Source organism: Pocillopora verrucosa, chromosome 11, assembly GCF_036669915.1.
Source record: "Pocillopora verrucosa isolate sample1 chromosome 11, ASM3666991v2, whole genome shotgun sequence".
Lineage (NCBI taxonomy): Eukaryota > Metazoa > Cnidaria > Anthozoa > Scleractinia > Pocilloporidae > Pocillopora > Pocillopora verrucosa.
The window spans coordinates 3,898,586-3,922,136 of NC_089322.1; the positions used below are offsets into that span (position 1 = coordinate 3,898,586).

At 39.7% G+C, this 23,551-nt stretch overlaps 2 protein-coding genes across 3 annotated transcripts; both read right to left on the minus strand.

Annotated features, from left to right (window-relative positions):
- Positions 1–4,016: 4,016 nt before the first annotated feature.
- Positions 4,017–8,953, minus strand: LOC131777943 (uncharacterized). The gene is made up of 7 exons (XM_059094320.2): positions 8,820–8,953; positions 7,439–7,519; positions 6,677–6,777; positions 6,422–6,524; positions 5,787–5,856; positions 5,428–5,545; positions 4,017–4,920 (listed from the first exon to the last, which is right to left on the minus strand). The coding sequence occupies exons 2-7, from the start codon at positions 7,512–7,514 to the stop codon at positions 4,783–4,785; spliced, it is 606 nt and encodes a 201-aa protein (XP_058950303.2). The 5' UTR covers positions 7,515–7,519; positions 8,820–8,953; the 3' UTR covers positions 4,017–4,782.
- Positions 8,954–14,462: 5,509 nt separating this feature from the next.
- LOC131777949 (uncharacterized) lies at positions 14,463–23,002 on the minus strand. Of its 2 annotated transcripts, none has more exons than XM_059094325.2 (7): positions 22,915–23,002; positions 17,938–18,033; positions 17,703–17,803; positions 16,776–16,878; positions 16,057–16,126; positions 15,490–15,607; positions 14,463–14,716 (listed from the first exon to the last, which is right to left on the minus strand). In XM_059094325.2, the coding sequence occupies exons 2-7, from the start codon at positions 18,017–18,019 to the stop codon at positions 14,594–14,596; spliced, it is 597 nt and encodes a 198-aa protein (XP_058950308.2). In that variant the 5' UTR covers positions 18,020–18,033; positions 22,915–23,002; the 3' UTR covers positions 14,463–14,593. The 2 variants fall into 2 exon arrangements, with proteins under 2 accessions (XP_058950308.2, XP_058950309.2); XM_059094326.2 differs by having other exon boundaries at positions 14,663–14,716; positions 15,490–15,521.
- Between the last annotated feature and the right edge of the window lie 549 nt (positions 23,003–23,551).

A 23,551-nucleotide genomic window follows, 5' to 3' on the forward strand; every position in this document is an offset into this window, starting at 1 on the left:
TACTGTTTGTGCTTATCATTTAAGGCGCACAAGTGCTCCAAAAGCACCGAAGAACGAAACTCAGCAAACGCAACTTTCTTGCATAAGTGCTCCAGGGTCAAAGAAGAGATCCTACTACGGTTACATTATGATTGACAGCTGCCCAACTTCATGGTGGAATCCACCAATCAAGCGTGCTTGTAAGAAAAGCAATTACACCGCTGACCCTCTCGTGGCTTTACCGGTTTTTGATGTAACAACAAACGTTAGTTATGCCAATATATACTGTGCCATGTGCAATGGAAAGTCACGCAATCTTCACTTCTGGAGTGTCAAGATTGTACACGCGCCGCGCAGAAGTTCTACTTTGCAGGATATTAAATATACCGATACCGTTTGGCATACAATACCGATTGATGCTAAAAAGACTGAAAAATGTATTGCAACACCTCTTGTGGCCAATAGAAAACCTCGTCGTAAGATCGATCGTTTATGTCGTTCATACGCAAATGTTATTGAATGGCTCGATGGAAATCAGCCGATGCGTTTGTTAAAAAATCCTCACTGTGCTTTATTAGAAGATGCAACAGCTCTAGTTAACAAAACCGTCAATTGTCCAACCAATGTTAATGTTCCCAACGTCGGAATCAGAGATTATTCAACGATTTTCGTGTTCTCTATTTATGCAGAACATTTCATTGATAGCTTCGTAAAGATCGTGCCTGTGAAATTTAGTTGTCCTGTTCACACGTTTTACAATCCGTTCGAAGAAAAATGTTTGTTGGTACCCAGTAAACATTCCTCTGTTGAGAAAAAGGACACTAAGAACGTCTCTCACACCAACGATGAATCTCGGAGTACAACGCCCACTACGCATGTACACGATCCACGCATTGACAAGGGCAAGGACACTAAGAACGTCTCTCACACCAACGATGAATCTCGGAGCACAACGCCCACTACGCATGTACACGATCCACGCATTGACAAGGGCAAGGACACTAAGAACGTCTCTCACACCAACGATGAATCTCGGAGTACAACGCCCACTACGCATGTACACGATCCACGCATTGAAAGCGGAAAATCATCGGATTATTCGCTAACTCTTCGCATCACCACCTGTGTCGGATTCTCCCTGTCAATCACTGCCCTGCTCTTCCTGCTGATGACGTATTTCCTATTCGCTGAGCTGCGCACATTTCCTGGTAAAATGGCGATACAGTTGTCATGCGCGATGATAGCCCTGCAGTTAGTATACCTTGCTTCAGACCCGGATGTTGTTTCCTGGGCAGTCTGTGCCGTGATGGGAGCTCTGTTACATTATTTGAACCTGGTTGTATTTCTATGGACGGGCTGCATCGCCCACGATACTCACAAAACTTTCACAAACCCAAGTAAGTGTATTGCGCTATGTTTGTGCTTCTGCTATCAAAAGAATACACTTTGGCCTGATGCTGGTCTCGTACCCAGACCTTTCACGGCTAAGCGGTTTCAGTTACAGTTACACGGTAGGATCTGGGTACGGCATTAGTCTAACGCCTTTCTTCACCAGTGTAAGTGGGTACCTTGCCGACTACCAATTAAGGAAACTGGGCTGTGAAGTGGCGGGGGGGGGGGGGGGGGGGGGGAATACACACTTCTCCAGCGCGTGCATTTCCCAAAAGTAGATAATCTTATACTCGTTTCCATGCCCTTCTTGGTTATGCTGCGCGCTTGTATGATTGGCCTTAAAATGTTATATCCCTCTTCCTCCTCCGAATCGATCAGATGAGAAACTAAATCCAATTAAAATGGCGCGTTTCCTCACGCGGAAGATGGTTTGCTCACTTTTACTTGGATTTCCATCGACTTCATTTGATGTTTCCGTTTTTTTCTGATTGGTCTGATTGTAAGTCTTTAGTTTTACAAAAATCACCGGAAAGACATTTGACCCTTTGTACTCTAACATCAGCATTTATATTCTCTATACTGTTCTCTGTACATTTACTAAGCTGCTGACAAGGAGAATTTGTCTAACAATCAAGAGGTTCTTTTAGCTTGTGACCATTTCTTTTATTCTCATGGCATTAAAGTATGATTCAGTGGTGATATTGTAAGGAGAAAATAGATGTTAGTCACTCCTAGGGGTTAAAGGGTTAATCAATGAATTCTTCTCGTAAACATTTCCTTTCTTTCTTTATTTTATGGAGATTTTATAGCTCAACTTCGAAATAGTCCGGAGTATTTTTATTAACTTTGAAAACTTAGCCATGGCGTAATAGTGAAGAACAGTGTAATTTCCTTTTCTTCAGACATTGATTTCCAAGAGCCGTCGGTCATCGCCAAAAGGAAGAGGTCCTACAATCGTTGCAGCTTGTTTTCCTGGGGTTCCCCTGTCGTCGTTGTCATGTTTTTCATGACTTTGCAACTGTCCAATACCGCAAATATTTACGGTGAGTTTACGATGGTTATTTTCCACACCCCTTAGCGTTGTCCTTTTTCAATGATTCCTTTTATTTTTACTTGTAAAATTACTTATCTCGCAGGAAACGAGCATAACTGTGGACTGTCGTTCCCAGCTCGCTATTATGCCGAAGTGACGCCTGTTTTATCATCGCTTCTGTTTGTTATCATAGCTTTGACTCGCACAGTTGTTGCCAAGAACCAGCAGGTACAGATATCTATTTCCCCACCCCTCCCTCTCCTTCCTTTTGACCGTCGCCCACCCCCTTGGTACAAATTTCTGTCTCCCCTTATGGCCTTAGCCTTTCGCTGCTGTAAAAAAACAAAGATGGCAGCTTTGATTTTCACCAAGAAAATACTGAGCATCCGCTCGCCAAAATTACGACTGCTCTGCAGGCTAGCCAAGATAATTTTGCAACTATATTCCGCATGCATATGATATGTAAATTTCCCTAACAGGCTATGACATTTTTTACTCTGTATCACAGGGCAATTCGACCACCTTCCAAAACCACGCTACCCTCCCTCAAACGGTGCTAATTTTGACAGTTGCTATAGGGATAACCTGGATCCTGGGACTTGTGGTCGCTTTTCATCCTACTCCAAATTTGGAATACCCATACGTCATAGTCAACAGTTGTCAAGGTGCGTATCATTTGAATGGTCTCTAGCCCCTGTCTCTGTGACTGGATCTCTTACGAATTTAACGGTACCAGAAACAAAGGCTTCGGTGCGACACGCACGATTTGCGTGCACTTGCACTTAGACACTCTGTATTTCCTCGAGTAAGCGCCCACGCTCTAATAAGCGCCCTCCCTAATCTCGTACCCAGATCTTAGCGACTTTAACTGTAACTGAAATAACCGCTTGGCCGTGGAAGGTCTGGTTACGAAACTACGCTCACCCCCTGGACTATAACTTTAAACAAGTGCCCCCCCCCCCTCGGTTAACAGCCCCCACCCCCATTCTTCCTTCTTCACCTAAATAATAGGACTACAAAGATAACTGGTTTCTGTTGCCACTTGATTTATAACTTTTTAAGCCTCGACTAAAGTGAAATCAATACAGGAGAATAGTTATTTTTAGTTCCAGTTATTTCTATCTCCATGTGCTCAAAGATTTCCAAGTTATGCGTGTTATCTTTCCTTTTGATTTTTTTCCTTTTACTGCGCCAACTTAATAATTAAGTGCCCTCCTTCCGATAATTACGTCCTCCCCCCTCTTTTAGCCGAAATTTTAAATAAGCGTCCTTACGCTTATTCAAGGAAATATGGTATTCAAATTTGTAGGCTTGCTGGCAAGTGGTTCGTGGGATTATCACGTGTGCGAGTTAGTTTTACCGCGTTCCCATTTCGGTGGTATTTTCTGGCCCATTATTTTTTTGTATCATTCTCATTTCTGGATTCCCCTCATTATGAGAATTTTTGTGGTAAATCTGCAACTGCATCTATCCCCACAATGATATGCTAATGTAACAATTACGTCACAGTAAAGAAGCCCATAATCCGATCACGAAAACCTATCACCAGTCTCCCAATAAAACCTCTCAGATTCATTTCTTCAATTTATTTCACAGGTGTCCTCATCTGCATTTTATTCGTGTTTAAGAAACAAGTGATTACCCTGTACAAACAGAGGTTTATAAACAAAACAAATCCTGGGCCAGAGCCGAACGGAGATGATCAAAACAGGATAACTGATCAAGAACCCACAGGAAACGGGGATGGTTATTAAAGTGCAGCCATCCTCTAGACAGCAAAAGACTTGTAAAAACAAAAAAATAAAGGAGTTGGAATAAAACTGTATCATTAACTGCACTGGAGTAGAATGATGAGTTGGTACCAAACTCCTTGTTACACGCTCCCTCGTTGTAACAAAAAATCCGAAAAGTGGTAGAGTCCAAAGACGTATTTAGAGATAGAATAAATTTCTGAAATTCAAAAGAAATTTAGCTTGAAATGAAGACTTCGAAAGATCTTGACTCCAAAACAAAACAAGTGACAAATTTTCGACAAAAAAGCCCAAAAACAAAACTGAACTGTGAGAAACGAGGGAACACGAAAGTACCCTCGTCAACTTCTGTTGCCAAATTCAAATCTGTGGACGAGATTGGCTAACTTATCGAATCATGCGTGCCGCGTAATACTAAAGAATGAACTATACAAAAGCATGAGGACAATTTCAACACTTGTGTTACTATTAAGAAAGATTACCGACATGTTCTAAGAGACACCAATTTCTTTCATTCGAAAATCAACAATACACTGAAGACTATTACTGTCGTTCGACTGCCATAGCAAACTTTAGTAATTGCAAAAAATTCTAAGTATCTACTCAAGGATAGAAACCGAAATTGTTCTAGTTTAGATCCCGGCTCATTGTTGGCGTGAGAAAGATAACACCGCATCCCAAACGAGCACCTGCGTTACCAGTTATCAGGCTCTCGCGTCTGGCTGCACCAACCCCTCGTCCGAGGTCGTCAGGTCTCTGATGAATCTGTGAACGGGAATTAAAGGGGGGAATTAAAATAGTTAAAGGTGCAAACCGTTTAGGGCGTAGCATATAAAAAGTGTCCTGATCTTTAACCAACACTGGACAGTGCACGGTTTTGTTCTCTTGAGGAACGAGTTTGCTATCCTGCGTAATTGGCAGTTTTGTGCGAGCTTTAAGAGTTTAAGCATCGGAATCGCAAAAAACAAGGTATCGCGCGAAGCTTGGGACAGGAAATAATGGTTTCTCCGCTCGGATATCAGCTGCCCGTTTTTTCAGCTCCGCCCTTTTCATGAAAAAAAATGTCTGCCATCCTCTCCACCAATAAAATTGAAGAGCTAGAGCCAATCGCGACCTGCTCGTCTGCGTTTTCCTACGCTTCAAGCTTTAATTTGACTGTTTTTATACGAAAATCTCATTGGTTCCATATGACAATTACCCCCGTTCTGATTGATCATTCCGTTTATTGTCGTTTTGGTTCTACGATTCTCGATCGAGAAGCAGTCACCTTACCACAAATGCTCGTCCTAATACTGATAAGGGTCCGACAACAGAAATAAGATGATCGGAAAACTTTGCTTTGATAGTTCCACTTGCATCCGCAACAAGGTTACCCAAATCTCCAACATGGCTGCAGATGAGAAACAAAAATACCTTACTTTCCAATATAAAGTCCTTGTATATTGTCTGGCAAAGCTTAAAGAGACAGCATGAATATTACAGAGCCTGAATGTGGGATCAGGCAAATTTTATCGAAACATGATCAAAATCCTCTGCCCTGCCCCCCCCCCCACAATCCCCCGGACGATAAACACTGATGCCCCCCCCCCCTCCCGCCATCCTCCAGGCGATAACACTGGCGTTTCGCTTACCGAAATTGGTCTTGAGGTGCTCCATGGCAAAGATTGAACGGGTTGTAATGGCCTCCCGTGCTCTGGCATCCTAAGAAAAATTGTCGTCTTGATTATGTGATTAAATCTTTGATCAAGATAACAACGTACATGTTGCTTTCAACCATAGTTAACATGTCGGGTCAGACAAGTGTCTCACGACACATGCCGATACATGCCGATGTTTGCCGACGACGATTGCCGTTGATTTTTCGAAGTCTTTGAACTTCATTTGTCAGTCTGTTCTTATATTTCCCTTTATTGTTTCTTACTCGTTCTCACTTGATCGCTTGTCAAAATCGAAACGAAAACTGTTTTTCTGTTGACCCAAAAAAATACCTTGACAGAACTAAAATTTGAAAAAATTTCGGAGATTGTTGTGTAAATTTCTTATTTTATGTCAACTTTATTTTTAAAAGTACTTTGATGTGCTGTTTGTGTTAAGATAGGAACTGATTATCTGTAATTCGAGGCGTGACTTGATTTACGTGGGGCGCACACCTACGGTGGCTAATTTACCGGATCTTATGTGTAACCCCGTGCATGATTTTAGCCGTATGAAATAAACTGGTTGTTTTGAAACTGAAAGTTGTCTTCCCATTGTTATCACAACATACCTTCCGTTAAAGTATCTCCGTACTCGTGAACATGAAAGCCGTGTGTGGTGTTAGGGCCAAGACCTGATATATTTATTTCTATGCATGTTAAGCCTCCATACCGCTGCAGAAAGAAAAAAACAATGCAAAAATTTTCAACGGGTCCAAAAAGTAATCCGTGATCTCTGCTCTGTGATTGGTTTAGGAAACACGTATTACCCTAAAAGACGGTTGTCAAGACAGCGTGATAAGATACTCGTCACCAGTTCACCTTACCGGTTGTGTCAGTTTGACTGTTCCTCTCACTGGAGTCTTGGTGCCGGGAGGTGGCTGGGAATTAGGAGCGATAAAACTCATAGCTTTTACTATATCTGCACCTAAACGAGAAGGAATGAAAACTTTAGAAATTGTAATACCATTGAAATTGTTTTCTTCGATGAAGTGTTGTAAGGAGGATTTGTCGCTTTCCTTTTAGTGATTGACTGACTGACAGCCGGACAGGAAGACTGACGACTGACTGACTGACTGTCAAAAAGACTAACAGGGTATTTAGTATTATCAACTGGGTTGATAACGTAAACTGGCCACCGTAAAGAGTTTTAAAGCTGACGTTCCGAGCGTTAGCCCTTTGTCAGAGCGATTGGCGAACGGCTAACGCTCGAAACGTCAGCTTTGAAACTCTTTACGGTAGCTAATTTACGTTATCAACTCAGTTGATAATACTAAATTGCACTTTTGTACTCTCCCACCGACGAAGCGCCACAGTTTCTTTAGAAACTTAGTTCATTTGTTCATTTATCGAAAAGACGGACTAACTCACAGACTGAATGACCTGACTCGACCATAAACCGATTGAAAAGGTTGACTGACTCACTAACGGACAGTCAGATTGACTCACCAACTAGCCAACTGACTGAGTCATTGACCGATCGTAAGACTGACTGACGGCATATCGACCAACTCTCTGACTGGTTCACCTAAGAACTATCGTAATAGCTTACGGATCGACCTACTAACATAATTATTCAGTTTACTTACCAGGATAACATCCGTAAACGTGGTCAGCAGCTACCGTTGCCACAACGCTCAGTGCCCAAGTAAAAATCAGAAACATTCTTCCTACGGATTTTAGAAGTTCGTAAATGTCAGTTACGTTACTTTACCAAGATGCATGGGAAAGTGCAGGAAGGCGAGTGCATTCCGTGATTTTTGCGTATGAGTGATATTTTTAAAGATGTCTTCAAAACGTCTCGAATTACAAAATTTAAGCGCATTTCAAATAATTTTCTTTTCTTTAACATAAAATCTTTCCCTAAACCTGCTTTGTAAATACTAAATCAGTAGATAGCGTCGAAGGCGCGCTCTGATTGTCAACTCAAACACCGAATATCCTTTGCCATTCATCTAAAAATAAATATTGTAATTGTTGCAGAGATGAACGAGTTAAAATCATCTTTTTGAGCTATGTTATCTCATTGTTTTAGTATATACCAAAACAACTATTTACCTCAATGTCGGTGGCTAGTTTTGGATAATTCGTTAAATAGTTGTTAAATATGGTAACGAAATAAAAGTGGCTGTTTGTATCTTACTCGAGGAAGTATCCATGTTCACTGTATGTATGTTATAATGAGTAAATGGTAAGCCACTGCTAAGAGTTAGTTTGAAGGAATTCCACTATACTTATGTTGGGGAATCATACTAGAATGACGAATCATAGAACTCGAATGAAAAGAAATTATGAATTTTCGTGCCTTAAATTAGGAATAATGAAATACGAGTTACTGTTTAAATACGTCACGAGTATCGGAAAAAACATGTCAATAAATCATAAATACTTGGCTACAAAAAGGCACGGATCACGAATCAGGTCAAATAATTCCTACTATGGCCCGCGTGTGTGATACAAAAGTAATTATCCCAGTACAAAGTTATATATTCAAGTCGAAAATTGTTTACTCCGGCATAAAAATATTTATCCTAGTATAGAAATATTGTCTCAGTACAACATTAGATTCGATTCCGCCTCCATTAATCCCGGTAGAATTGTTCGCGAGGTGAATTAAATATGTAACGTGAAGCACAACCTTTCGGGAGTTTTTTCTAAACTGTTTATCTTAAACTCAAACATGCAAGCTAGTTGATGTTCTTATCAACAGTTGTGTGAGCACCTCTGCATACATTCTAAAAATCGTTGTTCAACAATTCCGGAGCCTCTTTTTGCTTCTTCTTTTAACAAACGTCGGAAAGATTAAAATTCCGATTCTTTCAGAGAAGATCTGGCCAGAAAAGAGATTTTGGCGTTGCTAAACGGCACAATCCACCACAGACATGTATCGAAAAAATTAACCTACACTTGCAAACACATTTTTTTGTGGCCATCTAACTCTAAAATCTAAGAAAAAGAATCAGGTCTTACCTGCGAGGTGAACTTCAGAGCTTAACTGGAAAACGTCCGTGTCAATTCAACTGTCTGTGTGGCCTGTTCTCTAGTTGTTCGTGTGACTTCTCGTGTGTCTAAATGGCAATAAATAGCAGGTATTTGAAGGTGGCTAGTTTCCGCGTAGGGAACGTGTTCTGCTCTCTAACCTGTTAACCCCTCACCTCCCAAGAGCCAGTGATATAGACAGACTTTCTCCTTACAATATCAATACAATATCAAGCAGACAAGTGAAGAGAATAAAGCAAAATATCAATTAGGAGATTATGAGTAGATCCATTACCAAAGTCTCCGAACTAACATCACAAGAGTTGTATGACAGACAGTAAGGAGAATTATCTATGAGATCTTGGGGTGAAAGGGTAACTCAACTCATCTATCAATCACAATAGTGGACAATTTCCTGGTTGGTGGTTTCTATAGATATTGACATTTGTCATTTTCTACAAAACTGAAAAATATTCCGCGCCTTTCTTATGTACTTTCAAGGGTAATTAATTCAATTTATTAATATCACCCTTTGAAGGCTCAAAATCGCCAAAATTACATCTGCTGTCAAGAACGATGACGGGGACATTTGAGGAAGTAGAACTCAGGTCTTGAATAAAACCTATATCGCGAGACACAACGTAACAAAGCCTTCCAACAACAAGTTTTTTTAGCGATATTCGACTTACGATAGGAGATGAACTTTATTCGATTTTCTCATCATGGAGTCACTTTGGATGTTAATCGTGAGACAAAGGAATAAAATTCATCTCCTGTCTTACTCAACGATGAACAATAACCACATACGTTATTAGATATTCGACTTAGTTTGCAATATTTATAATTGTTTCCAATACACAAGCTAACAAGAGTGAACGAGAACTTGCTCGTGCTATCTTTGAAAGCTTGAAAAGCTCATTGTGACAGTCTTTCAAGATGCCTTGAGAATGTAAAAGACCTCCTCTCCTCAGTTCGTACTTTGGAGACTAAACGTTGACAACACAGGGTCACCAACACATATCGGAACAAGTTTACGTCATTGCGGGGTTCCCCAAGGACCTGACCTGAAATAGACACATGCTTTCAACATGTAAAACGCAAATGAAGTCACTTTTCATTCCCCTTCAGAAGTGGCTCTCTAGAGGCTCCTTCAATAAAGGATTCATTAAATTTGTAATGCTTACTCAATCAAACAAAATATTCCCTTGATGACATCTCTCCAGTCTGAGAGTCAATAAGCTAAATCTAAAAATATACCAGCACTTTTCGTCTGTTTTCACTGTCTGCAGAGGCGACACGATTAGTCGTTAGGCTCACCAGACGTAACCACTCAAGTGTTCCTCTTGATCAAATACAAGAAGAGTCTCGTTCCTAAATCAGTCAAAGGCTACTACAGGAGACGACGAAAAATATTTTTTTTGATTTTTAGCTTGAACCCCTCCATAAAAAAAGAAATGAAATAAATGAGTAAATAAATAAAGAACGATTTGAATCTCCTTCGGATTCGTTCCGATTTCGCCGCCAGCAGCTCTTCCTCCTCAGCTAGAGATAGCTTATTGGCTTGTTCCGTCATAATCTAAATTTGTATATAACACGTTTCCGACTAACTGCATAATCCAGCAATATCATTGCTGAAAGCTTTCTGCCCTTGATGTTAGGATAATAAGATTTGAACACGCTAGTCGAATAAATAAACACCATTGACTGTTTGTTACAAGCCTTTGGGATAAGAAAATGATTTTACGAATTCAGGAAAAGCTCTTTTGAGTTAGTGAAGAGAGTCTCAGTCTCGAAGGGGTAGCTGTGACGACGGTTACAGGTAGATTTTTTCAGTTTAAATTCTAATGCCTTGACAGTAGACGTCTATTAGGAAGATATTTCTCATACAGGTCACATTGGAGTTAATTTTGTTTGTTTAAAATGTAAATCTGTCTAGAAGTTCAAAGCGACCTTGCCATAATCTTGCAAATCGCTAAAATTTGCCTGTCATCTGAGGAATCGAAGTCCTGCCTCGGAGGATTCCAAATTTTGGCAAAACAGGCATTTTGATTAAGCCATTTCAAAATTTAAATTTATACATTGCGGAGGTCATGTCTGAAACAAGTACGTCATGAATTACGTTTCCTTGAAGCCAACTCTACCCGCTGAAACGCCTGCTGGTAGTGTACCAAGAATACTGAAATTGCTGTGTTGCTTTTCTGTTAAGACTGAAAGACAATATTCTACCCAAAAACGTACCCGAAAGCCGATACGATTCGTGGCATGATCAGAAACAAATTATCGATGTAGTGAGCTATTTTGATTATCAAAATATTTACAAGATAAACAGTTTTTTTTCAAATTGTCGAAAATTAGTGAAAATTTCCGTAGAATTAATATATTTGGAAACTTGGAGATTGCATTCCAGGTGTAGAGAATCTTCCAGATCTCGAACTGTTCGATGCAAGCTGCTACAATAATGAGATTTGAAAGAACTTTAAACAATTTGACTTTCCTGAATAAAATAAAGGAAATATATGTTATTTTCCGGCTGGGAGGTCCGTATGGTGAAAAACTGTGACCTCGGTCTTGAAACACAGTTTTTCACCATACGGACCTCCCAGCCGGCAAATAACATATTTATTTTTTTGAAACTTGACGGAATTCTTTCCGAAAGAACCTGAACGATTTAGAGCTGTAAATACGGCAAGATCTTCCATAAACTGAACAGTTTTTGGGCGAGTAAATGGTAGTTAAAATAGAGATGATGCAAATTCAAGAGAGACGCCTCAGCGAAACATTTTCATTTCCGTAACGATAATTTAAAAGGCTTCCAAACAAACCTTGAAACATTACTTTTACAAGTATCTGTCACAATCTGACCTGTCAATTAGAGAGTGCGCAAGAGAGTGCGTAAAAAAAGCGTAAGAACATTTGAAAAACAACGGAACTAGTTTGGCAAGGACTGTCACGACAATGTTTTCTTAAAAAACAGTCAATGATCTAACGGATAGTATTATTCACTCTCATCGACGATTGATTCATGTACGAAGATTTACCTCTGTTCATTAAGTAGACGGCGAAGAAAGTAATTGTGAGTGAATTCAATTTTTTTATTTTGAAGTTGTGAGAGTTTGCTGCAATAGCGTGTGTAAATCTGGTCTTTCCTTCACAAAAACTAAATTAGAATGGCACACTCCAACGAGACACGAGGGGATTTAATGCGGCCTTTTCTCAAAAAATTCCTTCAGTTTCTCTTGTGCAATTTACAGTACAAATGTTCAGATTGAACGGACTTGGAAAGACTCACCGAGAGCGTATATTTGTTGTAGAACTTAAATTATAACTTCGCTCGCTCTTTCACTGCGAACAAATTGCTTGAGAAAATTCAGGTATTAAATAAATGAAAGTTCCATCTTTCAGTTTAACTGTAACCAAATACCTCACGTTTTAACTTTCTAGGTACTTTTTGTGAACGATTAAAATTAATTGCAGACGGGTTTTAGGCCGCTTGTCAACCAACGTAATGACACTATTGTTTATACAAATTCACTCTGAAACCAATATTTTTCTGTCAACCAAAGTGATTTGATAGATAGAAAAGAGAGGAATCATAAGTTATTCATCGGCTTAAAGTAGTGACCGAGGTGTTTGCTTAAAAATACTTCCCAGCCGGAAAAACGAGATATATTTATGAAAAATGGCAACGAAAGTTTGGATGCACTTGGCGACTCATGAAAGCGTTACCGTGGCCCGGCCCGTGGGCAGAGATGGGAAAATACTGACCAGGTAAGGAACCAATCAGATTGCAAGATTCGTTACCGTGCCCTCTCAAAAAAAAAATAAAAACTGATATTTCATTTCTCTAAATTAGGATATATTCACAGCCCCTTTTCCTGTCTTTTCCTGTTTATAATAATAATGATAATAATAGTAATAAAGTTTTTTGGGCGCATTTAGAAAACTCAATGCGCCCACATAACTATACAGAAAAAATAAATTAGTTAAAACCTACAAAATGTTTCTTATAGCAGTAATAAATCAAATAAATGAAATAATTAATTAGGAATCAGGTGACATGAAAGCTAGGTATAGTTCCTCATAGAATAAGTCAAAAATAACATTTCTGAAACAAGAATGTTTTGAGGGCAGATTTAAAAGATGAAAGAGATGTTGTATCCTTAACAGAATCCGCTAGACTGTTCCATGATAATATAAGTGCAGAAAAAGAAAAGGCATGTTCACCGTATGCCACAGAGTTCACAGTAAGGACAATAAAAAGTAGTTTAGAGGATAAGCGCAGGCTTCGCTGCGGGTGGTATTGTTGTAGGAAGGAACACGTAAGCCACATTCACGCTTAGGGTTAATTGTGGCTGCTGACGAATGTACCAAGGAGGGACGACGAAGTAGGCTGGACAAAGTCCATGGATAATCTTGAAAGTGATGAGCAGAACTTTGAATATAATTCGTGACTCAACAGGTATCCAGTGTAGTTCTCGAAGGGTAGGTTTGATGTGCTTGTATCGTTTAGTTCCAGTGAGCAGTATTTTGAATTCTTTGCGGTCTATCCAGTTCCCGTTTTGGGAGATCATAAAGGATACTGTTACGGTAGTCTAGACGTGATATTACTAGTGCATTGACTAACAGTTTGAGTTTTTCCTTGGTGATTTATTTGCGAATGCGATCGACCTATGTACCTGATGGTGTTAGCTGCTTTCCTACACGTCTCGTTTATGTGGTGTGTCAGTGATAGGCTTTTATCTAAATTAACACCATGATCGCAAACTGTCTCAGTTCGTTCAATGACGGCATTGGCAAAAGAGAGCTTCTCGATATTAGGTGTCTTAGTGAACCTGGATGTAAGTAGTATAACCTCCGTCAGCATTACTTTTCAGTATGTTTTGCGTGTTCCATCGTATTACATCCTCTGTACAACTTCGCAGGCTAGTCAGAGATAGAGCCTGATTTACAGGATCAATAGCTATATATAGTTGAGTGTCATCTGCCTAAAACAATTCAAGTTATGGAGAGCAATTGCATCTTGAAGAGGGGCGATATACAGGGTGAAAAGCAATAGTACACGTATAGACCCTTGTGGGGTACCATGACGCAGAGCGCAACGAGTAGACACTTGATCTCCAACGACTATTGATTGCCGACGGTTTTCAAGGTAAGATCTGAACTAACATAGAGTCAGTTTTGAGAAACCAAAGTAAAACTTGAGTCTTTCCACCGAGATTGTATGATCAATAGTGTCAAAGGCCGCTGATAAATCAAGTAGTACTAATACAACATCTTGGCGACGGTCAATCGTTCAAAGAATACCGTTTGTCACACGTAGCAAGGTCGTTTCCGTAGAGTGGTGTTTCCTATATGCAGAATGCATAGTTGGCATCAAATTGTAAGCTTCTACGTAGTTGTGCGTTTGTGTGGCGACAACATTTTCGGTCACTTTGCTAAGGAACGGAATATTAGCAACAGGTCTGTAGTTCTGAAGAATCTCCTTGTCGAGGTTACCATACCGGCTCTCGACAAGTTAAAGTATCCTTTTTCAGACGTGGGCGTACGTGTGATAACTTTAAGAGAAAAGGAAACTCCCTCGTTGTCAGTGACTGATTTTACTATATTAGTTATCAAAAATATTGCAATCACGAAAATTTATTACCGCTTTTAATTCCACTCGTTTGTGATCATGAACTAAAATAAATTTAATCTCTAAACAACAGAATTACTTTAACTTGTCGAGAGCCGGTATGGTATCACAAGACGGTGAATCTTTACTTTACTTAGTTGGTAGACATGTAGAAGATAACACCGCATGCCAGTCGCGGACCTGCATTTCCAGTTTTTAAGCTCTCATTTCTAGCTGGCCCAGTACCTCGACCCAGATCATCGATTTTCTGATGAATCTGTTCACAAAAAGAACAAAAAAAAAAAACATGTTTTTAGTTACGAACTGGAAATCGCCTACCTTAAAAACTTTCGCGCGTTCCACATGGCGCTTTTGAAACTACTTATCTTAGCTTGGTGAAGGATGATTGAAATATGAACCAAATACAGAGTACATGAGCTTTCTCGGTACAGGCTCTCCGAAGGTCGATGGCAAAGCATCCACCACTAGTAATGCGGAGGGGTATGGGTCCCACTCTCCCCAGGTATCAACATTCTTTTATACTGGGCACACCACACATGAATGCGGAGATCTTCGAAAATTGAAAAATTTGCGCTAAACCAGTTTTCTCGTCTGCTCGGGAAGACGAAACCTCAAAAGCTGTTCGCTGTATTTACTAGATTAAACGCCGTCAGCGATTTCGTGCAACCCGCAAGAGAGCGGCGCATCACAGAACTCATCGAATATACAGGGAATATAAATAAAAGATAACCAAGTTAGAACAAAAGTAACAGAAGTAGCCCCCAAAGCTGTGGCTCATTCTTTTTTGCAATGAGCACCGCCTGGGCAAGCGCTGCACTTGAGCCGCAAAGCATTAAACCCGTTCCAGGCTGTTCCTAGAAACGAGTGAAGGAGGGGAGGTTACCCAACGTTTCCATAACAACCACAACAGCCATCTGTCGCTTGCCAGCTCCTTCGCTCGTGTCCAAGGAATGGACACCAAGAACAGGCGGGAAAATATTCGAACCTCGACGTGCCGTATGACTGAGTGAGCTGGTTACTCCAGCTTACCACAAAAGATCTTCCCAGGACAGAGTACTCCCCTACGAGAGACACTAGGTGGTCAACAATCTTCGTACTGATCATTCCCCTCTCATCTGAGTACACGTTTCCTAGGTCACCAACATGACTGAAAACGATAGAAGTCATTCAGTTTTTTATCTGTCCCGTGCGCCCCCCCCCCCCCCCTCGCACGTTTTTATCGAGAAAAATTGAACATTCCTTGTGGAAGTGCCGTATGCGATAGCGTCGGGAAAGACGTACGGCCTGACGAGATACAGGCTTAAAGAAGAGAGAAAGAACGAAAGACAGCTACATCTATACAATAATATGCTCATTAGCTGTGCCTAGGTCAAGCCGGACAGGTAAAATAATTGAATCTCAGTCATGAAATAAGGGCGGGCCATGACCTGGAAGCAAATATTTTCTCGTGCGGCCCTCCCACTCAGTCCATAAGTGCATAATACTACGTCTAATTTTACAGCTACAGAGCAGAAACTCAAATCTGCTCATTTCACTTTCAACTCTTACAGTCCAACGGAAGTAACTTAACGTGACATTGCATGGACGTAGGGTTACCGTTTCTTGTCCAGCGGTCCTCCGTGGGTCATATTGAACGGATTGTAATGACTACCAGTACTCTGGCACCCTGAAAAATATTCATCGATATTTCTCATTTTCAATCTATTTCGATATATACATCGATATTTCTCATTTTCAAGCTCTGTCGTGCACCCTCGTCCAATCTCGATCCCAGAGTCCTAATTCCTTTGACAAGTGCCTGCTCCCTAAGAAAAGGGTTATAGAGACTCTCGGAACGATATTGCGCTTTACATTGCACAGCGGTTAAACGTCACGCACGCACACATGGAATAATTTGCCGAGCGCTGACAGGTGCATGGAAATCTACGAGTTGAAAGTTGAATTTGAAGGCGTAGCTTAACTCATTGATTGTCCAATTAATGCTTTCAACGTTTGCACAAGCGCAGAAAATAAAGACTCTACATGCAGCTCCTAAGCACAAATGGTGCTGCATCGAAGCTGACATGTGCTGATACGAAAGCTGTGTACATTGTGTTGCATACCACCATCTTACTGAAGTAACGCTATCTGATACATAATGCTGCCTTTAGACAGCTACACACTTCCATAAGATAATTTGTAGTTACATCAACATACTAATCTAGAGCTAATAAATGTTTCTTATCTCTTCATTTGTTTGCTGGATCGATGTATCGATAGCATAAGGAAAAGCTAAAAATTGATCACTTTTAGAAATAAAACAGTTACAAGCTTACCCTGTGAAAAAGTATCTCCAAACTCGTGAATATGGAAGCCGTGAGGTGTGTTTGGAGGAAGATTTAGTAAGTTAACAATCATGGTAGTTTCGCCACCAGATTTCTGTAATAAATTGATAAATAAACATTTATATATATAAATAAATGAATACCTAGATTAATAACACGTATGAGAGGTTATCAAGGGCATTAACCGTTAGTCGTAAAACCGCCGGAAAATTTAGCTGTTAGGCGTAAAAATTGACAAATTTTAACTGATAGTCGTAAAAAAAGTTAGCCGCAAAATAGCTTATGGTGACAACAATGGAATGATATTGACGTTAGCCGTAAAATAGCCAAAATTTTAACCGTTGGCCATAAAAACCACCACACATTGAGACCCTCTCATAGTGATTAATACACCTCGAAATAAAAATGTATTTGCTGTCCTTTAGCTAAACACTATGACTTTCGCTATCACTTGTTTCCTTCGTTTTTGTTTGTGTTTTTTTATTTGGCTTGTTTTTTCTGCTTTGCTTTGTTTTTATGTTGCAGGGTCAAAGGTCTAGAGCGCTTGGAAAAAAAAAGACAGAGGAAGAGACTGGGGAGAGACGCATACTTCGTTAGCGCTCGGACATTCTCGTTCCAAGACCCCTCGCTCCTTTTGGTCAAGTGGTCAGCCAAGGGAAAACGAGTGATTCTCGAGACAAGATTGGTGCAAAGCACGAAAATTGTCTTTCTTCCCACATGTACTTACTCAAGTTTGTGGAATGAAGCGCGGGAGATATACAGCAAAAAGACATCCCCGCACGTTCGCCAGCGGTTAGAGCAAAGTACGTGAACAGTAAGAACGTTGCATTAGAAATTCTCCGTATGTTTGTTTTAATTTCTACGAACCATTACTCGATACATCGATGAAATCTAATGTTCGCCACTAGTTCACCTTACCGGCTGCATCATCCTGACTATTCCCGCGACTTTAGTCACAACGCCGGAAGGGGGCTGGGTATTCGGGATGATAAAGCTCATGGCTTTTACAACAAGTTCACCTGAAAAGTAGAAAAATAGGAAACGATTTTTTTAAATGTTTTCTCCTTTCTTCCATCTTTTATTTATGCCGCAAAAGTGACAGATCACGCAAGTAACTCTGGTTTAAACTATGAAACAAATTAACTGATAGTACCTTCAGGGGTTTCCCTCGAAATGGTTTCACGTGAGGCAGCTGTCGCCAGCATCACCAATCCACAGGCGAAGAGGAGCATCATGTATTTGATTGGATCTACAAAGATTTTGGAAATAATGAATGACGGCCTCTTTTAAATGCCCATTTCACTGCGTTGTCTCAACGTGCGATAAGGCTCTCATTTTAAAAAACGACACTACACTCCTTTTTATCATAAGAATCTTTTCTATAAAAATGTTCAGGCTGAGATTAACACAAAATTTTAAGAAAATTTTAGGAATAGGCTATCAGCATACCCAGGCTGAGAGTCAGTTTCGTTTGTCTTTAATTTGCTTTTTTTCTGGCGAGAACAGTATAAATAAAAGTAAAAGAAATATAAAACTCAAATACTGAGTGAAATTTTTTACCGTTAAAAACGTGGTTTCCTCATAGCTCGATAAACTGAACTTTAACCTTGTAACTCCCCAGATCTCATTAGTAATTCTCTTTACTGTCTGCCATACAGTTCTTGTGATGTCAATTTGGAGAATTTAGTATTGGATCAACTAATAATCCCCTAACTGATATTTTACTTTATTCTCATCACTTCTGTGCTTGATATTGTATCGATATTGTAAGGAGAAATTCTCTTTTGGTCACTCATGGGAGGTAGAGAAGATTTTCAGGCTTAGATCGCGAAAAAAAAATTTTTTAAAAAGTTCAGTCTCGCCCCCAAAAGTAGACGTTCTCGTAAGAGAAAAAAGAGTGTAATCAGTCTAAACAATGCCATTCCCTTCTCTATTCCTGCTTTGTTTTGAGTTATATTTTCTTCCTTACATCTTGTTTGTCCATAAAAACTTGTAATTTCTAGAACCCTGGGCAAAGCAATAGCTCAGCACGTGCGGTTTAAAACTGTGTACATTTCTCAGCCGTCCCCTGCAAAACAACAACGTGAAATCACCAAAATTTCCTCGATCAGGGAAAAGGAACCCCGATGGAAAATTATTCAAGTTTCCATTTGAGACTCGACGCGGCTCCCATACATTATGCTTAAGTTAAGGTGTAGCACCGTAAGAGACGGCTAACACATCCAGCTATTAGCGAAATTTTAACTAAAAGTATAAATTAAATCGACCCCTTTCTTAGCGTTGCTGACTGCTTAAAGTCCCTATCAGTAAGAACAACAGCAGCAAACAAGCGTGCTCTTTTTTGTCAAGCTGTTTCCCTTCAGCTTATTGTTTTTCGCTTTTGAGGATCCTTTGTTCTGCCTCATTCGTAAATTTTTAAAATTAGCTTTAGTACCGGAAGATTCTGAGCGATCATCAGAAGTGACACATAAAGAACATGTTTCCTTGTCACGCCTTCCACACTGATCACGAGTTTTTACCCTTGCCAGGCGCTTATCACCACCCCCCCCCCCCCTCCTTGTTAAGCTGTTTCCCTTCAGCTTATTGTTTTTTCGTTTTTTCGTTTTTGAGGATCCTTTGTTCATCAGAAGTGTAGCGGCTGATACAAGCGAAGCAAATTTTCAACGACAACCATGAGTGTCGCGAATAAAGACACACTATCAAGCGAGGATATATTTTATGGAAAAGACTTAAATCGTTTTATTAGCGTAGTCGAGGTATCCAAGTACTTATTATAAACTGAAATATGAAATTATAAGGAAGAAGCTAAGCTAAATTTTAATACATCAACCAACATTCCAATCATTCCGATATAAAGGCAAGATCCAAAAAGACTAGCTAAAACTCTAAAACAAACTCACAAAAAGACTCACTTCAAAGGATAAAGGAGAACAGCTTGAAAACGAATTCTAACAAAACTAATAACCGAGTAGGAAAAACGAGCGGCTTTCTAACAAAGCGTGAACAACGTAAGCCACCTGTTACAAGGTTACGAGAACAAGTGATAAAGAAACTGGTGTAAAAACTGGGCGAAACTACTGAAAGACTAGATGTTCAGTCAAGCACAAAGAAAAGGGACATAAGCACTTACATAACAGTCCCGCTTGTAAGAGTTTGACCAAAAAGAACTTCAAGATAAGGTGGGCAAAAGGGCGCTTTTCGATAAACACGTCTTATCGTTAGCTCAAAGCAAGACAACTAACTAGAATGCGGTTCTGGTGAACTTAAAGATCACGTCCCTCATGGACAAACAGTAACGTCACTATTGCGGTTTAACACGTTTAACACGAAACAAACTTATAGCGAATCAGTGTCCGGTGGCAAAGGCGCGGCAGCCGTTACAGAAGTGACACAAAAAGCAAAGAGCAGGTTTCCATGTCATGCCTTCCATACTGATCACGAGTTTTTACCCTTGCCAGGCGCTTATCACCTCCACCTCCCCCCCCCCTTTGTTAAGCTGTTTCCCTTCAGCGTATTTTTTTTCGTTTTTGAGGATCCTTTGTTCATCAGAAATGACACATAAAGAGAATGTTTTCATGCCACACTTTCCATAATGATCACGAGTTTTTACCCTTGCCAGGCGCTCATAACACCCCCCTCCCCCCACGACCTAAACGTACACTTATTTTGCCAAGTCGAATGCTACATCCCTTGCCTCATTGTACAATAAAAAGAAAGAGACGAAAATAAGCAACAGCAATTACTAATCCACACTTGCAGGCGATGTTTTTTGGCACCACACACCGCTAAGGTCAACGAGGGGGGCATTGGGATTATTTTCGGTTTTGCGGTTTCTATTAGACCCAATTCCCTCCTCGTCAACCAAGGAGAGCCCCTTCCTCCCCCCCACCCCTCCGGGTCGTCAGGATGTTGCTTTAATATCCCAAGGGAATATTAAAGATAAATTAAGAAAGTCTAAAAAAATGTCAACACGGTTCGTGTACGTGCTACGTGGCACGTGGCAAGTTTTTTCAGTTGTCTCGGATCAAATGCAGTGACCTTGCTTGATATTAGTGTTTAGCCATGCAGGATTTAGATATTTTTTTAACTCCTCAAATATTTAGGTTCTTCAACAATTGTATAGCTTCAAGTCGAGTTGTTCATTCGATAAAAAGCCAGAGACGACAAGTTTAGATCAAACTTGTCGCGGAAGAGAAGAGGTAACGTAAGGATGCATTGGCACATTGAATAAATGATTCTACTACTACTGTATTTAAAAGTATTCCCTTGTGATCGAAGCACAGTTTTAACAAGCCTCTCCAACTTACTAGCTAAATCAAACCAAACGGATTGCGCAAAGAAATTGAATTATACTACCAAGTGTACCAGTATGTTGCATCGTCAACTGACATCTTATCTTTGAACAAAGCCTTCCAAAATGCGTAAATACAGTTTATCCCAAAGGGTAATATAGTTCTCCGTAACAAGGTGTTTGAGAAGAGCTGAGGACACTCAAAAGCATGGTCTGTAATGGATGTATTAACCTCAAAACGCCTAAGGTAACGAGATTCGCTTGAAAAAAGTAACAAGTAGTTGACAGTCTGTAATAACGCATTCACCCTTTTGGGGCACCTTCACGCGCTATCCACCAATGTCAACAGCTTATGTTACAGTATTCGACTGCAAGAGAAGAGAGCTGCTCCGATATATGTTAGACATGTATCTAGAATGTAGTATTGATATGAATATTGCAATCAACAATCCATCACTGAGGTGAAAAAAATCGTGTCAAAACAAGTTTTAGAAACTTTAGAGTGTTCTTTGCTTAAATGGTGGTTTCCTAACAACAAGGCAAATACTGGAGCATCTTGTGGTTTTCAGGAATATCATTTGTAAAATATTTAGTTGAGGTTTAGGCACTTATGCTTTAAATGTGCGGCAGAAATTTACATAAAGCTCATTTGGTTTCTTTTTTTGTTACTGTTCGGTGCAGCTTTCAAACATTTTTATCCACTTTTCAATTTTATAGAACTTGTAGAAAGTAATTTAGAAAATATCAGAGAATGTCATCATAGTTATTGTTACAGTTAAAAATTTAAATGATCAAAATAATGTGGTATGATAGCATGCATAAATACTCAATTTACTTTCTTACTCAAACCTACTTTAAAGATCAATGCTGTTTATATCAGAAGTTATAAGTCAAGTTATGTTTTTGTGGTCCAATTGAACAAAGACAAATAAACTATTTAAAAAAGTAATTGGTTGGTTAGTTCTAAAACCTAATATATAGATCTATACTATTTATAACAGTGGTTCTAAATATACTGTTAACCCCAGGAAGCTGAAGTTGGCACTTCCTTATAAGTAAAGTTATATGTTTGCTCTCATTTGCTTATCTCAGCAAACTTATTCGGTACTGAGAATTTGATCATGTTTGCTATACAGAGCGAAGTTGGTCAATGCTTTTTTTGGTCAAGAGTTTGCTCACATTTACCATACCAAGCAAACTGGGTCAAACTTTTGATTTTGTCAGCATTTTATTATCTGAGCAAACTTATTCAATACTAAGAATTTGATCATATTTGCCATACGGAGCAAACTTGCTCAATACCAAGAATTTGCCAGCAATTACCAGCCTATGTAAATCTCATCAATTCTACGAGTTTGATCATGTTTGCTGATCCAAGTAAACACTCCAAAATTACGCTTTTGAGCACATTTACAGCGTTTTGTGAGCTTGCTGGTAATCATAAGTTTGCATGTTTTTACATCGGAAGCAAACGTGGCGCAAAAAAGAAGATCTGGTCATAAATTTCCTCGTGTGTAAACAGGCATCAAATAAACATGTTTACATCCGCATTTGCCCCGTGGGCAAATGAAACGAAAATTCATAGCTGCACAATACTTTTGTACAAGAGTGGAAATCTTTAACAAATGTGGCATTTACCACCTTTGCTACGGGTAACAAACGTGGTGTAAAATCGATCTTCGTTCTTTGGCAAACTAAAGAAAATATGTACAAATGTGGTATTTGCTTCCGTTTTGCTATAGATTTGCAACAAAACGTAAATCCAAATTTTTCGTCCAGTGTCCGTTTATAATTTAGAGATAGAGGTTTGGAAGGCAAAATAATAAACTTTAGTCTTACTTTTCTCTTGAAGAGCAGCGCTGAAACTGCGTCGAAATTTCGCTTTTGTTCAGCTGGGTTTCATACGTAAGTGACGTATGTAATTATCGAAAACAGGATTCGATTCTTCTGGATACAAGCCAGGAAACTGGGTCGAGTATTTTATTAATCAACTATCAACAATTTTTAAAATTGCTTTTATTTCTAAAATTACAACAATTTATATCAACTGGTATAGGAAAAAAAAAACAGATCAATGATGAGGAAATCTAACAAAAATCATTTAGGCTTGTAAAGTAAGGTTCTTTCCGTGACGGAGGGGGGGGGAGGGAGATTTAGGGGATTACATGGTTTTCAGGGGGAATGGAGGGGGGATTACTCGTCGCCTAAACAGTTTAAAGGGGGAACTGGCTAGAGAGAATTGACAGCAAATCAACTATAATGAGAGGGGAGGGGGTGGGGGGAGGTTAATAGAACATTACAGAACCAGTAGTCCAGGTAATTTTATTGTAACAAAACCAAACTCCTCCAAATCCCACCCCCCTCAGGCGATAAATAAGGACCGATCCCTAAATAAACCTAAAAACAGAGCTCGTCGACAAGCCATTTCATAATCTACAATGAAATTAGCAGTCGTTAAGTTTTTAAGTTTTTTTTC

Excerpts from the sequence above, each read along its gene's own strand:
- LOC131777943 (XM_059094320.2), bottom strand. The coding sequence starts at position 7,514 with ATGTTTCTGATTTTTACTTGGGCACTGAGCGTTGTGGCAACGGTAGCT. Across the intron at positions 6,778-7,438 it reads CGTTTACGGATGTTATCCTG|GTGCAGATATAGTAAAAGCT; the intron begins GTAAGTAAACTG and ends CTTCTCGTTTAG. Across the intron at positions 5,546-5,786 it reads GCACCTCAAGACCAATTTCG|CCATGTTGGAGATTTGGGTA; the intron begins GTAAGCGAAACG and ends TCTCATCTGCAG.
- LOC131777949 (XM_059094325.2), bottom strand. The coding sequence starts at position 18,019 with ATGATGCTCCTCTTCGCCTGTGGATTGGTGATGCTGGCGACAGCTGCC. Across the intron at positions 16,879-17,702 it reads TAGTCAGGATGATGCAGCCG|AAATCTGGTGGCGAAACTAC; the intron begins GTAAGGTGAACT and ends AATTTATTACAG. Across the intron at positions 15,608-16,056 it reads GGACCGCTGGACAAGAAACG|TCATGTTGGTGACCTAGGAA; the intron begins GTAACCCTACGT and ends TATCGTTTTCAG.